Source organism: Hippocampus zosterae, chromosome 16 (assembly GCF_025434085.1).
Source record: "Hippocampus zosterae strain Florida chromosome 16, ASM2543408v3, whole genome shotgun sequence".
Lineage (NCBI taxonomy): Eukaryota > Metazoa > Chordata > Actinopteri > Syngnathiformes > Syngnathidae > Hippocampus > Hippocampus zosterae.
Genome location: NC_067466.1, coordinates 11,824,983 through 11,842,117, shown reverse-complemented (window position 1 = coordinate 11,842,117; position 17,135 = coordinate 11,824,983). Strand labels below are relative to the sequence as shown.

The 17,135-nt window shown below is 44.2% G+C and overlaps 2 protein-coding genes across 14 annotated transcripts in view; one reads left to right on the top strand and one right to left on the bottom strand.

The window, feature by feature from the left end:
* LOC127588780 (phosphatidylinositol-binding clathrin assembly protein-like) overlaps positions 1 to 6,013 on the top strand; it is a 14,035-nt gene extending 8,022 nt beyond the window's left edge. The window contains exons 8-19 of one of the 7 annotated variants that reach the window (XM_052047648.1): positions 992 to 1,033; positions 3,112 to 3,197; positions 3,587 to 3,689; positions 3,777 to 3,910; positions 4,198 to 4,292; positions 4,377 to 4,490; positions 4,556 to 4,586; positions 4,669 to 4,810; positions 5,167 to 5,190; positions 5,262 to 5,318; positions 5,408 to 5,527; positions 5,858 to 6,013. In XM_052047648.1, coding sequence (XP_051903608.1) covers positions 992 to 1,033; positions 3,112 to 3,197; positions 3,587 to 3,689; positions 3,777 to 3,910; positions 4,198 to 4,292; positions 4,377 to 4,490; positions 4,556 to 4,586; positions 4,669 to 4,810; positions 5,167 to 5,190; positions 5,262 to 5,318; positions 5,408 to 5,527; positions 5,858 to 5,872 — 963 coding nt within the window. In that variant the 3' untranslated portion in view covers positions 5,873 to 6,013. Of the gene's footprint in view, positions 1 to 886; positions 1,034 to 3,111; positions 3,198 to 3,586; positions 3,690 to 3,776; positions 3,911 to 4,197; positions 4,293 to 4,376; positions 4,491 to 4,555; positions 4,587 to 4,668; positions 4,811 to 5,166; positions 5,191 to 5,261; positions 5,319 to 5,404; positions 5,528 to 5,857 lie in introns of all 7 variants that reach the window. The other 6 variants (XM_052047647.1, XM_052047646.1, XM_052047645.1 and 3 more) reach the window with 6 other exon arrangements.
* LOC127588781 (RNA-binding protein 4-like) lies at positions 1,199 to 17,135 on the bottom strand. Of its 7 annotated transcripts, none has more exons than XR_007959189.1 (13): positions 17,042 to 17,135; positions 15,878 to 16,057; positions 15,490 to 15,674; positions 15,045 to 15,218; positions 14,858 to 14,967; positions 13,685 to 13,963; positions 13,351 to 13,604; positions 12,666 to 13,043; positions 9,499 to 11,040; positions 5,828 to 8,067; positions 3,752 to 3,918; positions 3,581 to 3,674; positions 1,199 to 1,240 (listed from the first exon to the last, which is right to left on the bottom strand). XR_007959189.1 is itself a non-coding variant. In XM_052047651.1 (8 exons), exons 1-8 carry the CDS (start codon positions 17,077 to 17,079, stop codon positions 12,581 to 12,583), a joined length of 1,683 nt encoding a protein of 560 aa, XP_051903611.1. In that variant the 5' UTR covers positions 17,080 to 17,135; the 3' UTR covers positions 12,349 to 12,580. The 7 variants fall into 7 exon arrangements, 1 of the variants encoding a protein (XP_051903611.1); XR_007959190.1 differs by having other exon boundaries at positions 8,001 to 8,067; XR_007959186.1 differs by having other exon boundaries at positions 5,828 to 11,040.

Below are 17,135 nucleotides of genomic sequence, written 5' to 3'. Positions count from 1 at the left end.
TGATTACATTAACAAGTGAATTGTAAGAACTTAAAGTTTAATACTGGTTACCATTTTACCGGCTTTGAACCTTTTTTTTTGGGGGGGGGCATCTGCTACCATTAATGTGATTCCTAGGAAGTGTTTGTTAGCTTGCCTGATGATTCTGCTCATTGGTTTCTTTAGGGAAAAAATGAAAATGAGAAAAAAAAAACTGAGTGGGTCTCAGTCGCTGGTGAGGCCGCTTAAAGCGCCTTGCACTCGGTTGTGGAAATCTCAGGGAGAGGATGCACTGGGTCAGCTATGTACAGCTGAGTCAGAGGGACACTGGCACAAAGCGTCCACTGGAGGAAGGCACCGAGTGCTCCCTATCTAAAAAGCCTGCACTGCATGCCCGAGCGAGCCTCTGTGCCCTTTCTATTCTTCTGTCTTCTTTCTCTTTCCTAACTTCCCGCTGAGTTAGTTCTCACACTTAAGAAGGCATCCTCACCGCTTGCTTTTTGCGCCCATTTCAGAAGACGGTTTGGGAAGTAGACTAACGTTGACTTGAAGGAGCCATTTCCATATTAACTTCAACGTGTATGCGTGTGTGTGTGTGTGTTCTATCCCTCCTCTTTTTGCGTTCAAAGTCAACACTAGTTGATGTCACGTGACCTGTTGTCTCGCCTTGCAGCATTCATTTGAAGTAGTGTGTATGTGTGCACATGTATTATTGTGTATGTGTGTGTATATCGATTTTTGTAGGCGTCTGCATGCGCCCCCTCCTTCCTCCCATGTCGTCTTTTATTTGTTTCAGCCTCTGCATGGAGTAATGAATGCTCGGGTTTGATACTTCTTTCTCCCCCCTCCTCCTCCTCTTCCTCCGCACACCTTTTTCCCTCCCCACCCTTCTTGAAAAAAAATGCAGTCTGTTTGTTTTACTCATTTTGTTACGACGTTTGGTTCATTTTTATTTTGCCTCCCTCCTTCCTCCCATTCCTCTCCCCCCTCCCCCTCCTTTTTTGTGACACAGCAAGTTGGGATAGATCAGGGCGACAGCCCCGATCTCACACAGGTCAGTCCACATCTCATCTCAAGCCGCCAATCGAGCAGCGTTGAAAAAGCCATCTAGTCAATCGCATAATGCTTCATTCTAAAAGCGCTCCCGTTCCCTACTCACCCTACAGACCTGCCCACTCTGCAGCTGGCCCTCTCTCTTCTTCACTTCTCCTACCACGTCTCCACTCCTCCCCCCTCTCCCGCTTTACATCTCAACTCACTTCTAAAGAGAAAGCACAAAAAAAGACAATTCACACAACAAGGGACAAATCATTTCCGAAAAATTACATTCACTTTGTGGTCTCGAGCAACATTTTTGAAGGTGATTTTTTTTTTTGGTCCCCAATCTGCCAGAGGGTCACCATATGGACAAAAGTATTTACAATTCCTGGTCATATAGGTGGTCAAAAAATAACCAAATAGAAGAACTAAAGAAAGAAAGAACAGAAAAAAGAACAGAAAAAAAGAAATTCTATTGTATACTGTGCTCAGTAAAGTTGTTGCCATTTGGGTTGAGTCAGATTTTTTTTCCCCGATGTACAGGCTCACGCTAATTCACAAGTGTAATTTCGGTGACTTCGACATGAAGCGATTCGGCCACGAGTGAAACTACAGAAAGTAGTTGTAGCTCGGCTGCTGGTCATCATGGAAATGAAAAGTGTACTCGGCATTAATTGTGCAGTAAAGGAGGCATGGTGAGCAGTGGCTCAATTGCATGAGACAGGACCTCAAAACAGAAATAGAATTAGCTGATTTTGCTGAATATAAAAAAGAAAAGAATAAACCCATCTTGCCTTGCCATGCGATGATGTTTCTGATTCATTCTTCTACAACGTCTATGATGAATTGTTGGAACAGGATTAAATGTACAATTTTGCAAGTATTTTCTAAAAGGAAAAACCAAAACCTCAATTGCAGTCATATCCAGGCTTCAATAAGTGTATATTTCAGTAGGTGTGTCAATACTTTTGGCCATATGGTTTATTTCTCCATAGGCAGAGTTGGTGATATGCCAGGATTTAAGACAACATGTTTATCGCTAAACAACACGCAACCAAAGGTCACAACTCAGTACATTAGAGAACAGGTCACTTTGCATTAGCTGTGGGGAGAGCAGCGAATGGTTTAATGACATAGGATTCTGCAAACATGCCTTGGACAGGCGCACATAATGTCCTCATCAGCACTACATATCGCAGCTCGAGCCTATTTGGATTTCTTTGTCAACAAATTGGGATGCAATCAGGTTTTGAAGCACACTGCTGTGTTTGTAGTGCTTATGAAGACCTTATACGCGCCTATTCAACGACACGCCTCGACTGAGCACAGGATACTGTATGTGTCTGTTTTTACTTTGAAACTTCCATAGCTGTATTCTCTGGAGAAGGACATCCAGAATTCACGTTACTGTCTTTTTTTCCCCCCTTCCCTTATAAAAATAAGTATCCAAGATATTTTTCTTTGTCTGTTGTGTGCGTATGTGTGTGCACTGTTTGAAAAAAAATTGTGATGAAATGAAAAAAAGTCTGGGGGTAAAGATCACAGGTATCACATATAGTCCAAACAAGCAGCCATCCTTGTTGTTTCGTGCAGGCCAGTTGCTCAGGGTGAATACCTATTTTCTCACCAGACATTTTCATTTCAGAGTTTATTTCCTTGGTTTCCGGTGCTCTCAAATTGTTGCACTTTCCCAAAGAAAGAGCAAACTATCTGTTGATTTGATTTGACAGTGGAATCCAAGGGGTAACTCAATGTTCTGGACTGTGATTTGTGTGGTTCTTGTGCCGATGATAGAGAAACTTGGTGCTATCAGTCTGCATGGATCAGAGGTATGATAGTTGTGGATCTGCATGCATGACGGTGCTGATCTGTGCATGCCAGACAACCCAATGAAACCAACAACAAAAATCAGCTTCCTGAGAGTAGATCCGTTTTCCGTTTGAGGGTGATCTGCTGCTTTGTGTGTGTGCGCGCGTGTGTGTGTGTGACGAGTAGAATAAAAATAAAAAGGAGTTCAAATGTTCCATTTTAAAACCGCTTTGCTCAGAAGTCTAATATGTCTGCTTCCCCACATTCAATCTCCCTCTTCCTCAGGCTCCCAACTCGCTTCTGGAGGCTCTGGAGCAACATTTAGCCTCCTTAGAGGGCCGGAAGCTCAAAGACCTCTCCATTGCCAGCAGGTACAGTCAAGAGTAAGAATGCAGAGCGTCAAGCGTGTGCACTGTGGTGGGGACTTGCGGTTAAAAGCCTGCGTGACAGTCGAGAAGTTCTGGATTCAAATACTATGCTTAATTTTCCAAAAAACATCCATGTTAGCACGTTAGCTTCATTGAGGCAGAGCAAATGGAAATCACCTTCAGATAAGTTATCGATATACCCTATCGCTCGCCTAAAATCTACTTAATCTAGTATCCTGTATTTACGGGTTCCCAACAATAACATTCGAGGTCTCGCTGACAATTTAAGATCGAAGTTAACTGAGTTAGAGTCATTGGACAAATTCAACTTGTAAGTCAAGGTCCCATTGTAAATCATACAAATATATGTGTGCGTGTCACCATACTGTAAGATCCAGCACTCTGTCCAGCACGGTGTCATCCCTCTCCAGCACCGGGATTTCCCTCAGTCAAATGGACGACAAGGCAGAGGACAACAGACTGCAGCAACACAAGGTGAGACATGTTAAACATTTGAAGTCTCTCTTTCTCTCAATTAGCATGCATACGATAGCCACCTGATCCCCAATTTCATACGTGCAGGATGACGGCCATAAGATGATCGATATCCAGACGCCCAACGTGTCGCCCAGCACGCAATCGGTGGGCAGTGCCAACAGCAGTGGAGGAGCCACGGACCTGTTCTCCAGCTCACCCCTTGTAGCCGTCAACAACCAGTGAGTCCCTAATAGAATATTTATGGTTCACGTGTGCTATGTTACACAATACGCTCCAAGACATAGGCCAACCTATCAGTTATTTGGGTTAAGAATTCACGCCTGGAACATGTCACAGGATAGGCTTACAGAAGGGATCTTACCCAGATGCCCGAGCCACTTCATAAGGTTCCTCTCGATGCAGAAGGGCAGCAGTTCTACTCTTAATCTATGCCGGAGGACCAAACTTGTCAAAGGGAGAACGCGGACATCCAATGTGACCACTTTTTCTCTGTTCCTTCCTGCAGTGTGCCAAACCTGACCAGTGAGCTGTTCACCCTGCAGCCCCACTTCACCCCCCTTCAGACCACACACACTGTGCCCAACAACAACGCCTGGGGAGGTACAGTACAGCACAGCTGTAGAGTATGACAACAATAACAACAGAATCCTCTTTTTTTTTTGGACAACCATGATGACTCCTTAGGCGACTTGCTCAAGCCGGTCCCACCTACTCAGATTCACAACTCGGGAGCCCCGCTGCACTCTGGAAAGATGCTCCCCAGCGATTTGGACTCGTCTTTAGCTAACCTCGTCGGGAGTGAGTATTAGCTTATAACTTTACACGGTAGTTATTCACTTGAAGCTAATTTGCTCGACTCTTAGATTTGCAGTTTGGGGCGACGCAAGCCAAAAGGTGAGTAGGGCATGAAAAACGGGGCCAACTGGCTGTTTTTAATCATTCGGAGGATTTTTAAGTGCATGCTTGTGTGCATCAGGCCTGAGCTGCAGTGGAGTCAGCTGGTAGAAAAGAAGCCGACGGCGGGGAGCGGCTGGCAGACAAAATCCGTGTGCACCAGCACAAACTGGACTCATTCGTCTCATCCCATGGCCCCAGCTCCCATGCCCGTCCCTCAGATGGTAACCCAGAAAGGACACATTAAGGCTTTACATGTGGTAGTTAGCCTACTGTGAGAGTCACTTTCATAGATCTTTTTTAATCTTCTCATCTCAAAAAAAAGGTCTTTCCTAATTGATACTTGTGGCTCAGCCCAACTTAACCCACACAGGGATTTACGATTGGAAATAGTGAATAGGTTTTTAGTTTTGATCGGGGCTACTTTTAACAAACTCCACAACACAGGATAATCGTTCGGGATGATCAGAGTACCACTGGGCTAAATGGTTGGTTTACAATAACTCTTGTCAATTAGAAGGGTTGACGAGGACTTAATATTGTAGTCCCAATAAAATTGTATTTTGTTTTCTCTCCAAAGAACGGGGTGATCTACACCGGCTATGTAAGTACCCAATGCACTTTACCATTCCATCCAGCTTTATTTTAAGCGAGGATTATTGTCTTTCCTAACAGGCTCCAGCTCCAGTAGCTTTTCCTATGACGACCCCCCAAGTGCCTGTCTATGGAATGGTAAAGGAAAGAATCAACTATTATCAGATGTGATTTACTTTTAAACTTCTCCCCCACCCCCCTTCTCACCCTGCACTTGCTATAAGCAGCTCCCCCCTCAGATGAGCCATCAGATGGGGGGTGTTCCCATGATGCCCCCGCAGCCTGTTATGTACAACCAGCCTGTCCTGAGACCCACCAATCCTTTCGGACCCATCCCGGGGACACAGGTAATGTGAACAGTGATACATCCAGTTGTGGTTATCAAATGTACCTCATAATTATGAAATTCTCGGCTCAAGACTCTTCATTGCACTTGCTGGGGTCTTTTGTCACTTTTTTTCTAAATTGCCTCGAAACAAAATTTCATGCTGGTAGGTTTAGTAGTTTTTGCTCATCATGCTGACAGCAGTGTAACCAGCATATTGATAAATAAGCTAAAGGCTGCTTTGTTCAGTCATTTAAAAAAAAAAATCATGGATGTCAACAAATTCCTCAACATTTGATGAGGTGTTGATGAACTGGCTCACCCTCAATCTGTCTCTCTCCTTTGTCTGTAGATGCACTTCATGTAGAGACAATACTGTAACCATGGCAGCAGAGCTAAGAGCGCCACAGAGGAAGAGTGAAAACAACAGAAGGATGGCAGAGGAAGAAAGAAGGGGACACAGAAGGAGGAGAAAGATTCAACACTCAGTCATCTTCGTTTTCCCAACCCTGTGCCAACCGGTCCCCTCCCCACCCCCTAAAAACTCCCATGAGGCGCCTGAAGCTCAGCGCCGATATTCCACTCACAGCTCACACCGTTTGATTTGGCGAAAACGACCTTTGATGATGTTACGACCACCGAAGCTGCTCCATTGCCACCTCCTGACCCTCGACCTCCAATTCAACCCTCCCTGTCCTGGAGTTCAAGAAACTGGATCGTTTGTTGGCACTTTACTCCATGTGAACTTTGCCAAGGGTGTGCGTGTGTACGCGTGTGTCCCATGCGGGAGATTTTTATCGTCTTGTATCCATTGGTCCAACCATCAACTTGATGTCGGATATCATCAGATTTTTGTAAGCGTTTTTACATGTCGATGTTCCGCATCATTAATGTTTTGTAGCCGAATTTGTTCTAGTTTGCCAACTACACATTAGACTAACTTGGTGTGGGGTTTTGGGGGGCGTAGTGCAGGGGGCATGCTTTTGTGTGTGTGTGCGTGTGTGTGTGCGCGTGTGTGTGTCTCTTTTGGTACCTAATGTCAGGACCGTGTTTGCAAACTGCACTGGAACTACTGACAAAACGCACTGAGCCACAAGCAGGAATTGCAAAATATGGATGTAATCAAAGCTCTTTTACAACTTGCGTTTCGTTTCCCCCTCGGCTGCAGTGCAATATTGTGCAAAAAAAAAAGTCTTTTAGGAGTTAGGTGGTGTCACAACAGTCATGTCGGCATCAGAATTATGTACAGTAACCCCGTTTGTATGTCGACAAAATGCACCAAGCGCCGGTTTAATGCTCTCCCATTACAAATGGTCACCGACCCCATAGGGTCCTTTCTGGTGCCGAGGAAGAAAAAGGATAACATTTATGCATAGGATGTCTAAAGGTCAGTGAGACATGTCTAATGATTGTCGATCGGGGCACTCACCAAAACAATGTCAGAAAAGTTCGAAGACTGGTGTCACAAGAATATTTAAACCGAATGAAGGTGATTCCCCGAATTTGGATGCTGTTGCCCTTGACGCAAATGAACCCCTGACTCTGGATCCTAATAAGTTTCTCGTCAATGTTGCGCCATGCGCCTGTGCAACGGCATCTTTGTCTCTACAAAAGTGAGACCACGGCACAGCACAAACAACATTGCTGAGTTTGTTCTTCAGGAAAGCCGGTTGATAACAAGGACAAAATCCTTGGAGTGGACCGTCTTTTGTCTGAGAGCGTTAGCGGGTTTGAAATATATTTGGAGAAAATCCTTCTAACATATATGACTCCTGTGACACCAGTCCTGGAACTTTCCAGACACGCGTCGTCTGTTTCTTGTTTGATACGTGATGTCAGGACCGCGTTTGCCAACTGTCCAGAAACTACTGACAAAACAAAAAGCACTGAGCCACAACCAGGAATTGCAAAATTTGGTTGTAATCTCAACTCTCTTACCATTTTTGTTTGTTTGTTTCATTTCTGCTCTGCGGCTGTGCAATATCATGCAAAAAAAGTCTTTCTTGTCATACCCATGTCCGCATCAGGATTATGTACAGTAATGCTCTTTTTATATAAATGAATGCCAGACCAATCCAAAAAGGTCAAAGCCGCCCCCCTCCCTCCAAGAGTATAAAATGATGTCCCTTCCGATACTGAGAAAGAAGAAATGTGTTTTAACACAAGAAGAAAAACTAGACAAGGGTAATTACCGCAGTGTCGAAGCATAGTGTGAACATTTATGCGCTGGACGTCTAAAGGTCAGTGAGATACGTCAAATGTCTGTTGATCAGGGCCATCGCTGATAGATGAGTTCGGACAGCCCGTGATGAGATGCTTTAATGAGACGACAAATGTGAATTGGGTCATGAGCGATCATCTTTATAGCACAAAAACCTTTTGACTGCACAAAAAACAAAACAAACAAAAAAACTCATTGCTGGGATGTACAGTACAGTCGAACTGGGCAATAATCGATCAGCGGTTGGTTTTCTACTCACGTACTTGGAACGCACCTTGGTGAGAGGCACCGAGGTCTAAAACGTGTGTGAAACACAGCAGTTTGAAGTGGCTCCAGGAGCTCTGCAACAAAAATAACAAAAAAAAAACGTAAGAGTCAACATCCTTTGTTGGCACAATTACGTTCTGGTGTCGAGTCTGTAACAGAGACTCCGGCCTGAAATTTGGACAAATCTTTATTTTCTCTCCATTTCAAAACTGCGTTCCAGGGGCCAATATTTCTTTCTCAGTCAAGCACCAACTGATTGTTACTGTGTCCTCTGTATATAGGCGATGCTATTCATGTGTGTTTTTAGACGTGTTTGGATGACGTACTGTATGTGAGACCAATTTTTTGCCGTGTCCGTGTTTGAGTGGTGGTGTTTTTTTCAAGGTGTCATAGTCCAGGGAGCTGGTGGGATTTAGGGGTCGATGTTAAGCCACGTTTGTTTGTGTCCGGAGGAAAGGGAATGAGGCGGGGGGGGGGGGGGGGGGGTGTCTATGTTCAACTATCACAACTGGTCTATACACCAAGAGTGTCTTCATCGAGGAAGAGGGCAGGACAGGGTCTGTCCTCTTCGAAACGGGAACATTTTTTTTTGCACCAAAGTCATCATCAAAAGCGCAGCTTCTACTAAGTCAACGGACGATCGGAACTCTTAACGTTTGTGTTATTTTTTGATTTGGAGGTGGAAGTTTTTGGGGTTGTTTTGCATGATTCAGTGTTGTCTTTTTATTGGCTCGTGTGCCCGGTGAAAGCATGACCATGGGTGTGAGCTTACACTTCCGTGTGTTTGAACCAGATTTTTTTTTTGAGGGGGGTGGGGGGGGCTTTCCATTCATCGACATTCATAAATCAACAGTTTTACAACATAAGGGGGGGTGTAACGGTTTGAAGGCCGCCTTCTATGTTGGAATGCAAACTGTGCTTTAAAAAAAACAACAAAAAACCCCACAAAGAACTTCAAACTCAGTTACCGTCTTTGTAAAACTCCATGAATGTCAATTTAACCCCCCGCCCCCCTCCTCACCCCTATTGTAGCTAGCCGGACATTGCAATCTTTATTAAAGCCTTGCTATTTTCCAATGTTTGTGTGTTTGAACGCTCGCTCCTTTTTCATACCAATGCCAGCAGCAGCACGTGGTGGTTTTGCGGATGAAAGTCAAAGTACTGTAATACGTGTCTTGAGTCTGGTCCACATTGTGCGGTGTATCTAACGTGTTTTTGCCCAGTCTCGTCCTGTCTGTTTGCCCATGAGCAGATATTAAAATGTTCCCTGTCTTTCTCGGCCCTGATTACATCAAACCAGGGCAATGTGCACGAGAAGCCTCAACTGTTACTTTCAGTTTAAAGCATAGGTCATACGAGCGTACAGGACCTTTGCACACAGGTCGATCACAGCAGGTCAGACAAGTGAACAGATCCTTTGCACACAGTTCAAAGACAGCAGGTCATGCAAGTGTACAGCTCTTAACGGGCCTCTATAAACTTTATTTTTGTAACACACAGATTACCTTGTCAGGTCACGCTCTTGTTCCTTTTCTCCGCCATTTCCTAAAAGAGACACAAGAGCTACAGTACATGTTTGTTAGTTGGAGCACAGTGCAAGTATTTGGAGTTTTAGTCCTTCGAAATCCCTCAAAAATGGGGAGCGAATGCAAAGATAGCGAGTACATGACTCCACATAACCCCAAAAACAAAGACACAGTGGCAATTTTCTCACCAGAGGTTTTCCAAAGCGTGATAAATGGAACGACACACTTTATACAAAGTACCAGCAACTTTGATCTTCACACACGAAATAGACAAAATTATGGCACTTGAAAAATGGTTAATAAAATTGGCACAGCATTCTCACGAGTCAAAGGATAAATGTAGCTAGTTTGAGCTCTAGAAAGGAGTTCTTTCAGGTTGAAACTTTTCATAATTTCTCAGTTGGTAATTGTTCGTTTTTGCATAATGGAAGTCTACCAAAACCAGCATGAAAGCAAGAAATGTCATGCCACACTGTACGCGCAGTATCATGCTGCTTTGTCTACTGAAGAACATTGATGTCTTAGAATTATTACCTCAGTATATATAACCATCTGTGTAGACTGCTTTGACTGTCACAATTGACATCTCCATCTGTTTGTGAGGGCATGAAACTCAATTTTACTCCTTTTTCATTTGCATAAAAAGTAATGGACATGGCAGGTTTGAAGCAAGAGCTGATGTATTTGGAAGGTAATGGAATAAAACGTCATCTAATGCTTTCGTTGTCAAGTTTTTTTTTTTTAATGACTGCGTGCGCACTAAAGAAAGCAGCATCCAGACAGTAAAGATAGACCATTGGTTGGATGTTTTTTTTTATTAATTTTTAAACATTTCAAAAGAACATTGGACAAAATATCATTTAAAACAAAATGAAAATTTGTCATACAGGTTGAGAGTGGCATTGAAAACTGTCACGGTGGGAGATTGAAAAGGGAACGTGGGGATGAGTTGAGCTTTGACCGAGCAACCGATCCTGCGCCAGCTTCGTGTCGGCCTCTGAATAGGAGCGCCTAGCGGTGTTACCGTCAAAGCAAGGCACTTGACCCTCAAGTGACCAGTGTAAGAAGGGCGGAAAAAAAAAAGAGACCATTCTAACGACGTGACCTACCCCTCAGCTCTGGATGTGCCTGCTTCGACGCCATCTTCAAAGATCACACATGTATGGTCTTCGGGGGCAGGAATGTATGAGAATGATTTTGGTGGATTTGGACAGGGGGGTTAAAAAAACAAAATAAAACATCCAAAAGGGTGAAAACTTAAATCAGGAGTTTCCTGAAAAGACCTTTGGACAATGATGTGTGTGCGTCAGCATCTGCAAACTGTGATATTGGAGGTGGGGTGGGTTTCGGGGCCGCCGGGGCAGGAGTGTGTGGTCTGAGTGTTTACCTTAGTGGGGAGGGCACCCCCCATCGTCCACAGCGGTTTTCGGGGGAGCCTAACGCTGCTGTTTTCCCCCATCCCGCGCTACAGCGGCGCACGTCCAGGGCAAGGGCTCAGAGTTTGGCTCCCTCCCACTCTAGCTGCAATAATCAGCAAGAGGAAGAAGGTGGCTGGAGCAGCAGCAACAACATGGCATGCAACTAACAAGTTTACATGGAGAAGCTGGAATAGTGTGGCGTGTGTACGCGTGAATGAGGCTATCGCTCAAGTAGTGAGCAACGACTGAAGCTGAAGATGTGTATTGTAATTACTGTACTCACATGTAAAGGGTCGAAAAGCCAAATATGAAAACACATCCAGGCGTTAGTGTGCTTTTCCAAGGGGCAAAAGTGACCAAAAAGCCATAGATTCTCACATGGTTCTGCTCAAATTTGAAAAGAAACAATTTAAAGGATCCTCAGCTTTCTTCACCACCGTTCTACAACTAAACATCGCATCCAAGCACAACCGTTCCAATTTCAAACTTTGGGAAACCTTGCACTAGTTTAATTGGTGTACCATCAATTTCCAGCTACAACCCTTCACCTGCTTCTAAACAAACTTGTTCAACTCAACATCTATCCCCCTCCAATCTCCAATTATTATTTCTGAACTGACAATATTGCAGTGAAACCGAATATTGGCTGACAATATGTTCAATTTATAAAAGGAAGGCTAGAAGTATTTACATAAGTCTCAAACAAAAAAAAGATCAGGTACGAAATGCAGCCGAGACGTCACACTTGGAAGAGTGATTTTAGATTGTTGGAACCCAAGTGAGCTTACTGGCTTTAAAAATTGTGTATACATACAATGAAGAAGAAGGGAAAAAACATATGTACTGCCTGAGAAAATATCCAAATGTCCAATATGTGGTGACTGAGAATAAACAAAGAATTTTGATGGGACTCATGCTGGGACTATGCAACAAAAGTGAGAATGGAAAGAAAGGTATGCCTGAGTAGCCTGAGCATGAGAGATCTCAAACTGACTTAGCCACATCAACATTTTGGTTAACGTCACAATGCTGGAGTTACTCCCGACAACAACTATAATAATGTCCTCCTCCTAGAACATCACCAAATCACAGCAGCAAAGTGCTTATTCGTAAATGCTGCTGTGATGATGCCAATTATACATTCTGAACAGAAGAGCAATATGGGGACTCACTTGGGTGGGGAAAAACAAAAACTGGGGGTTCAGTATGTCCTTTCAAAATGGACATTGAGCCAACATACTCACAAACTGGTTGGTTTGCTGTCAACATGGGTTCAAGCACGTAAAGAGTCCGTGCTTCACATGTCCACCCCCGAGATTACATAACAGCCAAGTCAAAACCCTGATTCAAGCAAACACACTTTCATCCGCATCAAACCAACTGTGACTCTTCAACGATTGTTTTTTCTAAAAAAAATTTGGATAACATTCATCGTTCAGTGGAATTGATTCCAGCCAGATGGAGACACAATTAGCCAAAATGCTTCATTCAAATTAGATCCTTGCTGCCTGCCTGCCTTCTCTCTTCAACTGCCCCTTAGCCAAGTACTCATGTACGTACGCACGCACACACACGGATCTATTGTGTGAAGGTCGTGTGTGTGTGTGTTTGTGTGTGTTGGGGTGAGTGTGGGGGAGCTGGTTTTATCGGTAAGGGGGTTCTGGCGTGTTGTAAGGGTAATCATTGCGCTGGGGCATGGGGTGCCCGTGTGCAGGTGTCTGCTCATACGGTGTGGATGCGGAGTAGCTTCCCGCCGGCACGTAAGCTCCGGATGTATCATACGCTCCCGCCGCCCCGTAGCCTCCCGATGCATCATAGGCGGCCGAGGCATCGTAGTTGCCGGAGTAGCTCTGCGATGATGCATTGTAACTGGCAGGGGGGTCGTAGGTGCCCGGGGGTCCGTAGTCTTGGGTGGCTGAGTAAGCTGGTGACGCTGTGTACGTCCCAGGGGGCGGCGGGACTGAGCTGGAGGAATCTGTGGTGGCCGGTGGAGGAGGGGGCGGAGGAGGGTTGGTGTAGGCATATTGGAGGTACTGATACTGCTGCTGGTACTGCTGCTGGTACTGTTGGTACTGATGCATCTGCTGGTAATATTCTGTGTAGGACCTGCAGATACAATTCCAAAAGGACGCATCAGTTTGAAGCAAGAAAACCAGCTAAATTTAACACTGGCTATAAAAACTAATTTTTTTCCCCTTATTTTTTTTTTGTTCTATCCAAAAAGACAGACGCAAATCAGTAAATACAGCTCAGGAAATGTTCCACCTTCTAAGGTAGTATGTGTGTATGAAAAAAGTGCTGCGTTGTTGTGTGAGAGCGCATGTGAGTGAAAGGCGGACAGATGTTTAGTCCTGTAGGTCTGATCTAACAATTTTATGGGAATCAACACATGAATGGTTCACTGGTTATTCACCTAGCAACAGGATCGGTCCCTTCAGCAGTTGCAGGGTCTTCAACTACCCCGGGCGGTGTTGGCAGAAGAGCTCGGCGTTTGGTGCGATTCTGAGTGAAGGAACCGGGAGATGGGTCCGGGAGCAAGGGCATCCGGTTCCCTCTGATCGGGCTGCGGTCTCGCTCAGTTTCTGATGTTCCCGAGGTTGTCGTCGTGTTTGTTGTTGTATTTGTTGCTGCGGTCGTTTTTCTCCCTGCCTGCTGCTCGGCCAGAACCTGACCCAAAGAAAAGAAAAAGTCACATACTAAAAACATCAAAATGGATGTGCTGTTCTGTAGTTACTAAATCTAAAGACCTTTTGTCCTTCCTGGAAGAACTTAGCTCTTGCAGCCTCGAAAAGCGTTGTTGGATCTGGTGTGCTATGAGTCTCATACTCCTCAGCCGCAGTGGGCGGAACGGTGTGATTGGCTATGTCCTGGTACACCTGGTCGGCGACGGATCCGTAAACTTGGCTCGCGAGAGCGCCGTATATGACGCCATCAGCGCCTTTTGAACTTGTAATTCCTTTCAGGGCAGCATAGGTAGGATCAAAGGAGGTGGTGTTGTAGAACGAGTTATGGACGCTTTGTTGAACCTGGAAAACCAGACGGGGAAAATGTAAAATCACTGGTACTTTCCCTCACACAATTATTCAGTTCTCTTGTTTTCTTAACTGTAAATTACATAAAATTGGCTCCCTGGAAAGTGAAAATACCAAGTTATTTAAGAAGCACTACTCTTGCTGTTGAGAAACCTTGGAAGATGAATGCAGTGTTAGCCTAGCCCGCCGTGCCTGTACTGCTCGAGCTGCTGGGAGTGTGAGAGAACACACAAGGAGAGCTAAAGCACACATTAGGCCACACCATTTTAAGCCACAACACACCAATGTACAAGGACGTGAGTGTGCATACAAGCAGATTCTATTTTATGCTCCTCTAAATTGACAGTATAGTACTAATTTCTTTATTTAAAAACCTATGACAAAAAATTCAATGCAAATATTTGACACAATAGCCAGTGTATTACAAGACAGATTTTGTTCAACAAACTGCTGAACATTTTCCATCAAGCCAGACCACACAAACAGATAGGGGTCAATTTTAACAAAATAAAATTATCTTAGCATTCATCAAAAGGCACTACATCCAAGATAGCTATATTAAAGCTGTCAAAAGATTTTTGTCATGTGTTGTTTGCCGATCCTGCTCATGGTTCCAAGACCGTAGCAGCAGCAGAAGCAGCGGTACTCAGTCTACTACTTCAGGGATGGAGTCAGGGAGACCAGTTGCACTTCAGGGCTAACATCCTGTTTCCCTACACTGCAGCAATGAGTGGACTCTCTGGTTGTGGTTTTCGTGGCTCTACCTTCTTTAAGCAGCCACAAAGCACATTACACTCATTCAGATGGTAACAGCAAAATTAAAATTTAAAATGCTAATAGTGAGTGTTTGAAATGTTATAATTTCTCAATAAATCATTTAATCTTTACTTGTATTGGAAGTCCAGCAGCAGCTGCTGCAGCCGCCGCCAGCACAGCAGCATGACTCTGGTGATGCTCCATGGAGCCAGCTGGCCGAGGAAGCAGACCCTCTCTACCACCTGCAAGGAAAAGAACCAGTCGTTTTTATTTTCAAAACCTACAACAACAACAACAACAACAAAAAAGAATAACACACCGACTGAATTTCCAGACGTCATAAGCTGGTTGACCAAAGGTTGAGCTTTGGAGAGCTCTACAGCCAGCTGCCGGCCCTTAAAAATGGTCCCGTTGAGTGCGTCGATTGCTGCCATGGCCTCCTCTTTCCTTTCCATGTGCACAAATGCATAGCCAACATTTGAACATAATCGGGCTGTAGGAGACAAAGAATGCTGTTCGTGATCAGAAGAAAACAAATCAAGCATTACACTGCAGGTCCAACTGCCCAATTCCAATATAAGCATATTCCGGCTTTTTAAAAAATATATAATTTCCTTCTTTTCCTTCAATCGTAATTGTGTCACTTGAACCATGCAGGTTCAAACCCAGACTAATATTTCCTTAAACATAAAAAGGTATATACTAATGGATACGCAACGTATTTACACAAGTATTCTTTGCAATTGGGTGAGTGTGGATGTCACCTTTGACTTTGTCACAATCTAAAACTCTTCCGAATGTCGAGAAGAGGCCGTGCAGGTCATCAGCAGAGCATGTCGCACTCAGATTCCCCACAAACACTTTGGTGGAGTTGGGGGGACGTGCGCGTGACTCCTCCACCACAAGGGGTCTGCCTCGGTACTCCTTGCCATCAAGATGCCGGATGGCCCTGTGGGGAAAAGGACAAATTTGAAAAAATGCATTCTAATACATTTCGATGTTGTTTAGAATTCTATTAAGTGTTCAAATGTACATGCAAGGTGCATGATTCTGCGTGTGGCCTGCGATTGACTGGAGACCAACTGACACGTAACCCTCATGACTGTCCTTGAAATATACAATGTTTGAGGGAAAACTTCACTGTGATAATACCTATCAGCAGCTCCTTCTCCCTTCAGGGTAACAAAGGCATACTGTCTGAGCAATGAGCAGGTGTTGATCTCCCCATAGGGCGCAAAGAGTTTGTTGATCTCGTCTTGGGTTGCATCTAGAGGAAGGTTTCCCACAAACAACTTGACGTTGTCGCCACTCATCTCTGGAACAACCAGGCATCTGCAAGTAAAACACACCATTGGGGGAATTGTGAATCAATAAATTCGATGAATAAAGATGACAATGACAACATTCAACTGTGACTCCATTCAGGGGAATTAAAGGAGTTATGTAATGACAAAATTATTAGATGTATTGTGCGACAAGGTATACAAACCTATGCTGTACATAGTACAAGTAAATATATTCATAAATGTATCTTTTGCTTTCGGGACTTCTGAGGAATACAAGCATGAAACCATCACAAATCAATGCCATATTACAAACAAACGGCACTAGAGGACAATTTAAGTGAATTCCCCCTCCCCCAATATATAATCCCAATGAGCAATGTCAGTGATCAAGGTGTTCATAAATTACTGTGCTTTACGATCATATTAAATATACTTAATAAGAGTACGCTACCAAAGTTTACGTTGGTCATGATGGCGTGAGTTTTGTTTATTTTTTTTAGCTAGTACTTCATTAGACTACAGGTAATGACTGCCGGGTTCATTCGGCGACTACGCCTATGCATCTCTGCGACGGAGGATTATTATCAAAAAGATTGCCAAAGTTGAATCGGAGCCAGTTGACGTGGGCTAATAGGTACATTAGCTAAGCAAATAAACCTGTTAGCTTCACGTCATAGACCTAAACGTGGGCCAAATATACAGTTTAATGTATGCGGATAAGGACAATCTTTACTTGTATAAAACTGGGGAACTATATAATAAAAGCAATAGCGTAAAGCAAGTAAGGCCGGCGACGCGACGGCTGCAAACGACATCTTGTAGAAGCTGGCTAACGTTAGCTAAAGTAGCTTATATCTGCCAGCGATATCACAACAACACCAAACTATTTCGTGCGTTTTCACCAAATTTGAAGCACAGAAGTAAAATACAACTCAGGTTTGCGCGAGCAAGCTTCGCTGTGCTACTTTCACGCGAACAAAATGGGAACAGCCACGATTTTCGTTTAGCATTTAGCTGACAGAGTCCTTACCCAACGCGGTCCTCGAAGCTGTATTTCAAATTGCACATCCGGCTCGGTTTTCTTTAGGGCAACAGGGGGCGCACTTTCGACACAAAACTGAACC

Coding starts and splice junctions, on each gene's coding strand:
- LOC127588781 (XM_052047651.1), bottom strand. CDS start 17,079: ATGTGCAATTTGAAATACAGCTTCGAGGACCGCGTTGG. Junction 16,058..17,041: donor AGCTTCGAGGACCGCGTTGG/GTAAGGACTCTG, acceptor TTTTACTTGCAG/ATGCCTGGTTGTTCCAGAGA. Junction 15,219..15,489: donor AGATTGTGACAAAGTCAAAG/GTGACATCCACA, acceptor TGTCTCCTACAG/CCCGATTATGTTCAAATGTT.